The sequence below is a fragment of the Eubalaena glacialis genome, chromosome 14 (genome assembly GCF_028564815.1).
Source record: "Eubalaena glacialis isolate mEubGla1 chromosome 14, mEubGla1.1.hap2.+ XY, whole genome shotgun sequence".
NCBI classification, from domain to species: Eukaryota; Metazoa; Chordata; class Mammalia; order Artiodactyla; family Balaenidae; genus Eubalaena; species Eubalaena glacialis.
Genome location: NC_083729.1, coordinates 54,573,199 through 54,585,996, shown reverse-complemented (window position 1 = coordinate 54,585,996; position 12,798 = coordinate 54,573,199). Strand labels below are relative to the sequence as shown.

The 12,798-nt window shown below is 37.0% G+C and overlaps 1 protein-coding gene across 5 annotated transcripts in view; it reads left to right on the top strand.

Moving 5' to 3' along the window:
- Positions 1–12,798, top strand: part of WDPCP (WD repeat containing planar cell polarity effector) — a 548,844-nt gene that overhangs the window by 226,616 nt on the left and 309,430 nt on the right. For 3 of the 5 annotated variants that reach the window (XM_061211054.1, XM_061211053.1, XM_061211057.1), the window contains exons 5-6: positions 616–686; positions 940–999. In XM_061211054.1, the coding sequence (XP_061067037.1) occupies positions 616–686; positions 940–999 (131 nt within the window). Of the gene's footprint in view, positions 1–615; positions 687–766; positions 840–939; positions 1,000–12,798 lie in introns of those variants that run through there. The other 2 variants (XM_061211056.1, XM_061211055.1) reach the window with 2 other exon arrangements.

The window sequence follows — 12,798 nt, the reverse complement described above, 5'->3', positions numbered from 1 at the left end:
TTAATTTAAAACAAAACAAAGGCTTATCATTATTGAATTGTGGTGTAGATTTTAAAGAGAATTATTTTAAATAGAAAAGAGCACTGTTAGTGTCTAATCTGTTAAAACTTGGATTTCCCTCAAATTTGTCCTTAGTTTAAATGTGTGATGCTTAATTTTAAATTCATTTTCTCTGTGTTATTTTTTAAATTTTATTTCTTTACTCACTATATTCATTTACTCATAGGAATTTTCAGATCTGATAAGGCTATTTGCACAGTTTGGAATTTCTTTTGGATTGAATCTTTAATTATTTATATGAAAATGTTACTTCTGTGGTAAAGAGTGGGTCATTTACTGTTAAGTGCTAGATTCACAGGCCTAGGAAACTTTCCCAGGGATTCTCTGAGCCTTGTTAGTTGCCATCATAAAATTTTGATCAGGGAGATTGTTTTGTGGTAAAAATCCTGTTTTTATGACAGAGCCTTTCAAAAACTGTCATTTGATGATGGAAATGAAGCCTACTTCCTTTCAGTTAAGGAGGTGTTTTATTTTAATCTCCTAAGGCACATTGCTAAGCAGAGTTTCCTTTTTAAACCATGTTTAACTAACTGTAGTACACGTTTTGTTTGCCAGCACGAGATTTTCCATGGACGCTCAAAAACAGACGCCCAGAAAAACTTCGAGACTCACTCAAGGAGTTGGAGGTATCTTTCCAGAAGTTTCAAAAATGGCAACAAACAAATCTGTTTTAAAACATCTTTCAACAGCTTTAATTTTCATAAAGGATCAACTCTCCTGGTGATGATAGCTTTGCTTTTGTCCAGTGAGGAGTTCCAAAACAGTTGCATCTTTGTGAGGCATGCTGATCTTTTTTTTTGCTTGCAAATCAGAAGCACTTTAACTGGTAACGACAATGTGTATAGCCAACTGCACTCTCTCTTTTTCTGTTTCCTTCAGGAGCTGATGCAAAATAGTCAGTGTGTGCTGAGCAAATGGAAGAACAAATATGTCTGTCAGGTAAAAAGGTTTGACATGCTTTCGCAGTGTTTAACCATTGGAGCTGAAAACTATGCAGTAATTGGTATTCTTGTGTTATGATAGGTAATGGACAAAAACTTTTTAGGAACAGGTATTTCATAGTTTGAATTCTAGTCATTCTAGAACTAACATTAGACAGATTGACTCAGGCTACCTCATTAATCAGTATAGTTGTACTGACACTATAAGCACTAGTAACAGTCTTTTCAGGTGGTATTTTTTGTTTGTCATAGATTAATCATATTTTTGAATGAAGGTAAAACCATAGGACAAAAGGTATTTTGACCACTCCTGTAAGCACTTGTGAACACCATGCTTATGGAAATCAACAAGCAGTCTAGAGTTAGCCCTAACAAAACAAGACATTTGCTCTTACTTTTTGAATCCTCTAAGCTTTACTGTTTAATATGGTAGCCGGTAGTCACCTGTGGCTATTTAAATATAAATTTAAACTAATTAAAATTAAAAATTCAGTTCCTCAGTTGCACTACCCACATTTTAAGTGCTCAGTAGTGACATGTTATCATATGGACAATATATATACAGAGCATTTCCATCACAGAAAGTTCTTCTGGACAGCACTATTAGAGCCTGGACAAGGTGAGCTACATGTTGAATGGGTCTAGATTCAGGACATAATAATCACTTGTCCGTTGATCATAAAATAATGGACAAATATCTCAGCTGTGTCAATAGGCTTAAAAAATGCTATTTGCCTAGAAAAATTTTACTTGCTTATGATGAAAAGAATCATTAGTCATATTCTACTCCTACATGTAGTTGAAGTTACGTCAGTACTACTAATAATTATAACTGTTTTATGGAATTAAATATCCTGTATCAATTTAAATTCTTACTTGTTTACAATGTGATTCACGAATTTCAGGTCTAACTACTCTTGTTTGAAGTTTAGACCCATGGCTCTATCCATAAATCTACAACATTGAATTTGTAGTAATTATAAACTTGTCTTAATCTACTATTTGAATATAGATCTCATTTTAGTGGACTTTAGTTTGTCCTCATTTTTTGTTTAAACTAGTCTACCTTTATTCATGAAAGTGACTTTAGTTACCTCCTCAACTGTCATAATTATTACTTTCCAGAGACTGTTTACAAGGTTGAATTAATATTTTTAGAACCATAATACTTTTTTTTTTTAACATTTTTATTGGAGTATAATTGCTTTACAATGGTATGTTAGTTTCTGCTTTATAACAAAGTGCATCAGTTATACATATACATATATCCCCATATCTCCTCCCCCTTTCATCTTCCTCCCACCCTCCCTATCCCACCCTTCTAGCTGGTCACAAAGCACCGAGCTGATCTCCCTGTGCTATGCTACTGCTTCCCACTAGCTATCTATTTTACATTTGGTAGTGTATATATGTCCATATATACACTACCACTCTCTCACTTTGTCCCAGCTTACCCTTCCCCCTCCCCGTGTCCTCAAGTCCATTCTCTAGTAGGTCTGCGTCTTTATTCCCGTTTTGCCCCTAGGTTCTTCATGACCATTTTTTTTTTTTTTTTAGATTCCATATATATGTGTTAGCATACGGTATTTGTTTTTCTCTTTCTGACTTACTTCAGTCTGTATGACAGACTCTAGGTCCATCCACCTCACTACAAATAACTATTTCGGTTCTTTTTTAGAACCATAATACTTCTTGAATTAGACTTAGGATACTATTGAAAAGGATGGAATTATTTAAAAATTCATAATTTGTTTTCATAAAAATTTTAATCAGACTTTAAAACTTGAATACAAAATATACTCCAGAAAGTTTTAAACTTAGTACAACTCAAATTGTACTTCTCAATGCCATTACTCACTTTAAAAGCTGGTTCAAAATTATTTGACTGCAGGGGAAGCCTACCACCTATAGTAAGAGGTGTGTCTCATGGCCTCACCCTTACTGTTGCACAGGTAAGTTGGAACATGTCAGGCATCTGAAAATATGCAGTGGAGCATCTCAGTAGGCAATCCTTTTTAAATAGACTTTATTGCATTTTAATTTAATAAGCAGGTTTGTGTGCATGTGTGTATGGGAGAGTGTGAAGAGGGATTATGCCTCACTATTGAATTAGTTCAACTCAGAAAAGGAATTTGCGTGATAGAATATATACAAAATTACTTCCGTAATTTATAGCAACCTGATAATAGTGATTTCATAGGCTGTTGTACCAATGAGTCTGCTTTTAACATTTCCAATGGAACTTATCATTATATTCTGTCATATTTTGTGCTTTATTTCTATGATTGATAAGATATTCCTTAAATAGACCTTTTACTACCAGCACATTCTTGATGTGATATATTTCAACAAGATAACTTGACCTCCACCGTGTCCACAGGTCCATCCACTACCACAGTTTCTAGACAGGACTATTAGCTAGGTCTTCTAAAAATATGAATATGTGTGTTATTCTTAAAGATCTCTAATATGACAGAAAATTAAAAATTTGGTGCTCAAGCTAAATTTTCAGAAAGATCCCCTTAATCTTTTGTTAGCTGCAAAATCAGTAAATCATCTCTACAGGCTCCCCTAGGGTCCCCCTTTTGTACATCATCCAGTGTGGTAACTCTAAAGCTTACATTTCTATTAGTAATTTTCCCCATATATTTAATCCTAAAATGTCAGCAGTTGATCACAACATAATGTGCTCTAATTCTTAGAAAAAAAGTGAAAAAAGTTCCTCAGTATCTTGGTGCTAACATAGTTGGACTCTTCAGTTTTTGACTGTGCCACTCCTTAACTAATGTAAATCTTTTATCCCCACCTCAAAAAGGGGCAACTTTAGGCTATATGGAAGTTATCTTGGTTGTCTTCTTTTTAAGGGATCCTTATTTCTTCAAAAGGTTCAATTGTTCAGGAATTAGCGATGCAACTAAAACAACATAAAGAATTTCAGAGGATGCAATCTGAGCCTGGATTTTTCCCTCTGTTGAATAACAAGGTTTTTTTTTGATAGGTTATCATCAGTATCAAAGCTTAGTTCATGTTGTTGATTCAGTGATTCAATGACCTATAAATTGTACCATTTAAAAAATAATTCCTTCCATTTGTAAATTCAGAACAGTTTATAAATCAAGACTTAACTATACATATGTTCTATATGAAAATTTTCTTTTGAAGTTGGTTTTTCAGACTGTACCTGTTACTAGTTTGAAATGAATTAGAAGTGTATCACATATATTTCTCACTGTTTTTTTGATCTCCTAATATTTATTATGAGAAAGTGTTTAATAATTTTTTGCTTTGAATTTCTTAAACCATTTTCCGAACTGTTCTTAGGGAATAATAGTTTCGGCATTAAGATACTATTAAATTGTACACTGCTGTGGTGGAATATTTTAATTCCTTAAATTGTGCTTCAAGTCACATTCATATTTGCAGATTACTGCATAATTAGTTAAAAGCAGTATTATCATTAAGATAGATGTAACTTCATATATATTGATTTTAGATTAAATTATTTGAATCATATATGTACATTTGAGCATAAAAGTATGATATAGTCATCTTTACCCTGATTTCTTTCTATACTTATTCGACATTTCCAGATACAATTTTAAAATGCCAAGAAAAGATAGTTTTCTTTTTAAATTCTTGTAATGAATTACTTGACAGGCTATGTAAAAGTAGAGATTATTTTCCAAGCATATCACAGATAAACTGTGACCTTAAGGAACTTATTTTATTATAACTTCCTCAATTGTAGAATGAATAGCATCGTTACCTGATCTTTCATCAAACTGTGTGAAAATCAGTTTTGATTTCCTCATAAAATAATAATTGACAAACCATGGTTTTAAGTTACAACTATTAGTAATAGCATATTATTTATACAAAACCCACCACACAGTATTTACTGACTGCCACCATTGCAGGAGGCACTAAAGATGTGTAAAGTGTGGGCTGAGTTGCCAGCATAACCTAGTCAAGGAAAACAGACACGTAAAATCACTAGGACACTAGTGAGCGCTAAGTTGTATGACACCAACTTAAAAAGATAATAAGAATTTAGAGAAAGCACAGAGATTAGCCTGGCAGTGGGATGTAGGCTAAAACATGAAAACCAGAGGTGGTTTCTACAAAGAACAAATGAAATGGGATAATTATTTTCTGGAAACACCAAACTAGGGGGTTTCTGGACTTGAAGATTCTAAGCACAGAGTAGAAGTAAGGTGGCTAGACTGAAAATAAGGGGATTAAGTAAGAGTCTGTATCTGGAATGGTGAGATCTTCCCCAACTCCTTACCCCCTCCAGCACCGAGGCTTATATCTCAATGTAACTTATTTAGAAGACCCTTCTCTGACAAAATAGATTATTACTCCCAGAGCAAAGCCTATAGATACTGATATTTGGTAGTTCTCTTTGAAAATGTAGATGTGCCAACAAATCTCCTTACAGTGAAGCCCAAGTTAACAAGCCTCCTGATACACACCAAGCTTCCAATCAATTTTTTGGAGACTCACTTTTAAATATAACCAGGGATGGGAATGTAAATTTGTACAACCACTATGGAGAGCAGTATGGAGGTTCCTTAGAAAACTAAAAATAGAACTACCATATGACCCAGCACTCCCACTACTGGGCATATACCCTGAGAAAACCATAATTCAAAAAGAGACATGTACCACAGTGTTCATTGCAGCACTGTTTACAATAGCCAGGACATGGAAGCAACCTAAATGTCCATTGACAGATGAATGGATAAAGAAGATGTGGCACATGTATACAATGGAATATTACTCAGCCATAAAAAGAAACGAAACTGAGTTATTTGTAGTGAGGTGGATGGACCTAGAGTCTGTCATACAGAGTGAAGTAAGTCAGAAAGAGAAAAACAAATACCATATGCTAACACATATATGTGGAATCTAAAAAAAAAAATGGTACTCATGAACCTAGTGGCCAGGCAGGAATAAAGACATAGACATAGAGAATGGACTTGAGGACACTGTGGGGGAGAGGGGGAAGCTGGGGCGAAGTGAGAGTAGCATCGACGTATATACACTACCAAATGTAAAATAGATAGCTAGTGGGAAGCAGCTGCGTAGCACAGGGAGATGAGCTCGATGCTTTGCGACGACCTAGAGGGGTGGGATAGGGAGGGTGGGAGGGGGCTCAAGAGGGAGGGGATATGGGGATATATGTATGCATATGGCTGATTGACTTTGTTGTACAACAGAAACTAACACAGTATTGTGAAGCAATTATACTCCAATAAAGATCTATTAAAAAAAAAATAAATATAACCAGGGAGCCAGAGATCCACAGTAGTTTCAAGGAAATCTCCATCTGTAAATCTAAGATCTATGAGTCTGAGGCTAAAACAAACAGAAAAGAAAAAGAATCAGGGACAGTACAATAAACAGAACTAAATTCAGGGAATTAAAATTAATCCCCATAGAGAAATAAGAGAAGTTCTTGCATCTTTGAAACAAGAATAGGATGCTATTTTTGAAAAAGGAATACTCAGGAAAAAGGAAAGGAGCTCTTGAGAATTAAAAATATGACAGCATAGGGCTTCCCTGGTGGCACAGTGGTTAAGAATCCACCTGCCAATGCAGGGGACATGGGTTTGAGCCCTAGTCCAGGAAGATCTCACATGCCACGGAGCAACTAAGCCCATGCGCCACAACTACTGAGCCTGTGCTCTAGAGCCCATGAGCCACAACTACTGAGCCCATGTGCCACAACTACTGAAGCCTGCGTGCCTAGAGCCTGTGCTCCGTAACAAGAGAAGCCACTGCAGTGGGAAGCCTGTGCACCGCAACGAAGAGTAGCCCCTGCTCGCCGCAACTAGAGAAGGCCCACGCACAGCAACAAAGACCCAACGCAGCCAAAAGTAAAAATAAAAATAAAAATAAATTTAAAAAATATGACAGCATAGATAGAAGAATTAATAGAAGAATTGAATGATAAAGTTAAAATATCCCTATAATGCAGAACAGAGTATACTAAAGGACATAGTGAACAATAGGCAATAGAAGATAAGAAGATTAGAGCATCAGGCCAGAAGGTCCAATATCTTACTAATGATAGAAAACAGGAGGGAAGAAACAAACAAACAAAATATAATAGAAGAAAATTTCCCAGAACTGGAGGATGTTTGTTTCCAGTTTGAAAGGACCCAGTGGTTGAAAAAAGACTAATACCAAGACATACTTTGTGAATTTTAGAAAACCAAAGATAAAGAGAAGATCCAGAAAGCTTTTGCAGTAAAAAAAGAAAAACAAGATACATAGAAAGGAATGGGAATCAGACTTCTCAACAGCAATACAAGGAGTTAGAAGACTGTGGAATCATGCCTTCAAAATTCTGAAGGGAAGAGCTTTTAGCCTAGAATTCTGTGTCTAGAATTCTAAATTGCCATTCAAGCAAGGACATTTTCAGGCTAGTTAGCTCTCAAAAAATCTTACCTACCTGCCATGGACGTTTTCTCAGGAAGTTATTGGAAGATGTGCTGCCCTAAAGCAGTAGAGTGAACCAAGAAGCAAGATTTCTTAGGATCCAGGAAACAGAGGATCTTACACAGGAAAGAAATGAAGAGAAATCTTAGGATGACTGTGCCTTAGGCCTAGGTAGCAGCTGGTCCAAATTGGGGCAGGGGACAGAAGGTTCTCCTAGGGATATTGGAGGGAGGGAAGAAAAGGAACTGATAGATCTGATATCTAATCTCATCTAGGAGAATTAATAATAATATTGAATAAGAGATAATAAAAGATATAGGATAATTAAATTTTACTGAAAAAAAATCAGTAAGTAATGACTAAATCAAGAAATAACATATATGGGGCTTCCCTGGTGGCGCAGTCGTTGAGAGTCTGCCTGCCAATGCAGGGGACACGGGTTCGAGCCCTGGTCTGGGAAGATACCACATGCCGCGGAGCAACTAGGCCCGTGAGCCACAACTACTGAGCCTGCGCGTCTGGAGCCTGTGCTCCCAACAAGAGAGGCTGAGATAGTGAGAGGCCCGCGTACCGCGATGAAGAGTGGCCCCCGCTCACCGCAACTAGAGAAAGCCCTCGCACAGAAACGAAGACCCAACACAGCCAAAAATATATAAATAAATAAATAAATTAATTAATTTAAAAAAAAAAAGAAATAACATATATGGAAGACATTGCTAGTTGCTTGTCCAGTATCCATTTTTCTTTATGAACAGACCCTATTGTTCAGAGTGGCAAAATGAGGCAGTTCTGGCCAAAGTAAGCAGAGGTTCCTGGTAGGACTTACAAGAAAGCTTACTTTTTTTAAGTCATATTTTTGTACAACATTTAAAAATCAGAATTAATGCCCCTCAAAAGACCTATAATGAGCAAAATATCAGAATTTTAAATAAATATTGCACTGTTTTACTGACTCTTCCTGTTGCCTCGGGCTTCCAGTGGCTCCACAAAGCACTGCCATTCACTGCCTGCTATGAGGGCAGAGTAGGTTGTTCAAACTAGTGGTATTATTTTCCATAGACCACTGCCCCTATCCAAAAATATGTCTTCCCCAGGCTGAGGCATTTGAAATTCCTCTATTGCTCATTTTTCGGTACGAGAAATTCTCATGTGTGCTATGGAGCATGCCCAGAGATTAGTGTTCATTTAAGAAGTTTACAGTAAAATTTCCACCCACTGACCCAGTAATAGCTTACACAAAAAAGCAAAATATTGTAGGAATATTGCATACTTTAAATGTATTTTTACATATAAAATATATGTACTTATTTTGTAAATATATAATGTCACACCAGACTCAACTGGGATGTGGCTTTTCAGCTTCTGCTCTTCCAGTCTGGATCTGAAATATTCCTGAAGGGACAGGGCCCTGCTTTTGACCATTCTTTCACTCAAGGGACATATATATTTAGTGTCTACTATATGCCAAATAGAATTCTCATTGCTAGGGATGCCAGTGAATAAAACAGACAAAAATGACCATTATCCCTGTTCCCCTGTAGCTTAAGTTCTATTAGGGCAGACAATCAAGAAGGGATTGATAAGTAAAATTTAGAGTATGTAAGAAAGTAATAAAAACTGTTAAGAGAAAAATAAAACAAGAAAAATAGGAAGTATATGTGGGGGATGATAGGGCAGGATGGGCCCGATATCTGGTGACCAGGAAAGACCTCCTGTGAGTAAGACATAAAGGAGCAAGCCATGGAAGGTATCTGGAGAAGAGGGTTCCAGGCAGAGGGAAAGGCAGGTACAGAGGCCCTGAGATGGAAGTATACGTGGCATGTTTGAAAAACAGCGAAGAGTTGATCTGATTGGAGTGGGATGAGCGAGGAGAAGAGTAGTAGGAATTGAGATCAGAGAGAAAATGAGGCACTAGTTATATAACGGCCTTCCAGGCCTTTGAAAGGACTTGACTTTTACTCTAAGTGAGATGGGAAACCCTTGGGGGCTTTTGAGCAGAGGAGGAGCTTGATCTGATTTACTTTTTAATTGGATAACTCTGGCTATTGTGATGGGAACACATTGAAGGAAGCGAAGATCAAATCAGGGCAATCAGTTAGAAGGCTGTTACCACAGTCCAGGTGAACAGCCATAATGGTGGTTTTGACCGCATGGAGCGGTTAAGTGGTGAGAAGTGGCCAGATTCTGCTGATTGATCAGATACGGAATATAGGAGAAATTTCTGAGCAACTGGAAGAATGACCATTTACTGAGATGGCAAAGACTGAGAAGAGACAATTTTGAGGGAAATATCAGGAGCTCAGTTTTTGACGTCAGTGTTTGAAATGCCTATTAGATATTCAAGTAGAGAAGTCAGTAGACAATTGGTTATAGGAATGTGTAGTTTAGAGAAGGGCCTGGGCTGGAGAGAGAAATTTGGGAGGCAGCAACAGAGATGGTATTAAAGCCAAGAAATCAGTGACGATCACCAAGGGAGTGAGTGTAGATAGAGAACTAGAGGAGGCAGAAGGGCAGAGCTCTGGGGTGCTCCAGCATTGGGGATTGGAGAGAGAGAAAGGGAGAGATGGAGAAAGGAGACGAATAAGGAGTAGCCAGAGAGGTAGAGCACACTGAAGGGAATGTGGTGCCCTGGAAACTAGGTTTCAGGAAGAAAGTTGAGTGTTGCTGGTATGTAGCATACCAGTAACAAGTTGCCTGAGATTGACTATCGGATGGAGTAGCACGGAGGTCATTGGTGACCTAGATTAGAGCAGGGTCAGTAGATGGTATGGGCAGAAGCCTGACTGGAATGTATTTAAGGGAAAATGGGAGGAAAGAAATTAGGGCTTTAAAACATCAGAAAGGATTACGTTATAAAGGAAAATGGAGAAATAAGTCAGGAGCTTGAGAGAGAGGTGGGGTTAAAAGAGGTTTTTGTTTCTTTTTTTAGATGCAAGAAATAACATCTATTCCTGTTGGTAAGCTAATGGGAGTAGTACAGTCGATGCAGAAAAGGGAAGAATTAGTTGCTGGAGTAATGTTAACCAAAAACCACTTAATAAAGGGAAAGGGGATGAAAAGTAGGTTCCTGGTACCTGTTGATGTCATGGAGCTGTCTTTTCAGCCATGGACTGCTTAAGGCCATATTTCTTGTTCTGTGAGGGAGGACAAACTTCCATTCGGTTAAGTAATGACTTTTTTTTTAAGGTTTCTATTACATGCACCTGAATGCAGTTCTAAGTGACACAACGTATTTAGAAACATGATGGTAGAACCAGGAGAAATTACCAAGAGTTGAAATGGTTACATTTGAGAGTGGGATGAGAGGCTGTGGTGGGATAAGACAGTAAACAGCTGCTTTAATTCTAAGTGATCTTTGACATTTTAACAATTTATATGTGTATTTCTTTAATTGAAATACTTTTTAAACATGACCAGAGTGCTTCTGAGAAGCAGATGTCAAGATAGTACTAGAACAGCAAGTGATTTATGGGGAGATGTGAAAGATAAAGGGGAAGGAAGCAGATAGAAGAGCCTTTTGACTGTGATGCTGGTCTGAGCCCTGAGCGATGAGGAGAAAGGACTGGGTATAAGAAGCCTCAGGCTGCAGCATGGTGCTCAGAAAATTTCAGCCACAGGAGAGTCCCTGAGTCACAGCTGCTTATTAGAGGAGTCCCCTGTTGGACTAGTACCACACCATGCTCAGCCATTGGCTAATAGCCACCTAGGGAATATTTGGTCTTGGTCAGTCAACTGTGTTCCCAGCATTCGTTCCTCCTGAAGGAGCTCTGAGTGATGCATGCCCATGGCCGTCACACCCACAAGGGTTTATATTAAGAATAAGTATGCATATCTGTATGTTTGCATACACACAATACTATACCTGAGTAATCTTAATGTTCAGCTAGCCAGTTTAATATCATGCCCTAATAATTACTCTTTTAGGGAAAAAAATCATTCCTTTCCAGGAAAAATAGAAAGAAAATTTACATTGTATCTTGACTAATTCAATCCAAAGTTTGATGATCTATGATAATTCATCAATACATTAGCTATTTACTCTTAAATATACAGTAATATATGGACCCAGTTTTAGAACACGGTTATGACACAAAGAAAATTTTTATCTTCTTCATAATAATGTATCTTTGTGTCATCAATCAGCATTTCCTTCCTGTTCTTTTCATAAATGGTCCTTTCTTTTCTTTTATTAATTGTTTTCATTTAAAAACATTTCTTTGAAGAAACTCATAATTCCCTGCCTCTGCCCTTGGCATTTGGGTCTAATAATGTTTTGGAAGCTTCAAGGTATTTTGCCACAAAGGAAGCCAGTTCAGGACTATGAATTTCCTCCATATATCCAGTTATAGTTAATAGTAAATATGTTTAAAGCTAAATGAGTTCAAAATCTGAGTAATCTAATGACTCTCATTGATTTTCATGTGTATTTTACAAAATGGAAACAAACACATGCCAGACATGTATGTACTTTATAAAGGGAGAGTAAAGTTTTACATCGATAGCTAGCTAATGAGAAGACTTTTAGTGCATTATATTTGAGTCCTTGTACTTAATTTTTATATAAAAACTTAAAATATGACCTACTTCAAATTTAGAACTTTGTATTAGATGCACAGTTTGGAATGTGCCAGTTAGAAATGTACATATAAACTCAGTATATATGGTTGGGTGTGAGAACCCAGCAACTTTACATTCATGATATTTGAGAATATTATGTTATAGATATGCCAAAATAGCTGATAGAGAAAACACATCAAGTGCTTTTGCCAAATTGTGATTTATACCCCTTATTTTTAAAAATAAAGTTAAAAAATAAAACTATTAGGTTAGCATTTATACTACTTAAGTGACTATGAAATTAAAGGCAGCTGCAACTATGCTTCTTATAAAATAGTGTTGAATGTAAAATATTCACAGTGGCTTTCCACAGTGACGTACCTATCATTTGGTAGTCCCCTTGGTCTAAGTAGAATCCTAGGTTGAATTGTGAGATCTCAGTTGCCACTGTGTGCCAAACATATAAATCTCTATCTGTATCCATCCTTCTGCCATAATAGAGGAACAATCTCTACTCCTGTTTAAAGCCAAGCATTCCACCTAGACCCACAGTTCTCAAACTGTGCACTGATGCACCCTGGGAATTGCAGTGAATTCACAGGAGTCCTGCAGGATATTTTAAAATTTCAAGAAAAACACAAGACTGCTGCTGGATTCTATACAAACGAGTAGCCCCAGGTAGAGCAGATTTTCAACATTAGAACACACTAAATTCCTTTTGAGGAGGTCATATCTATATGAAGCTGGTTTTTTAGAGCTTGCTGTGATAAAAAGCAAGTACCACACAAGAATT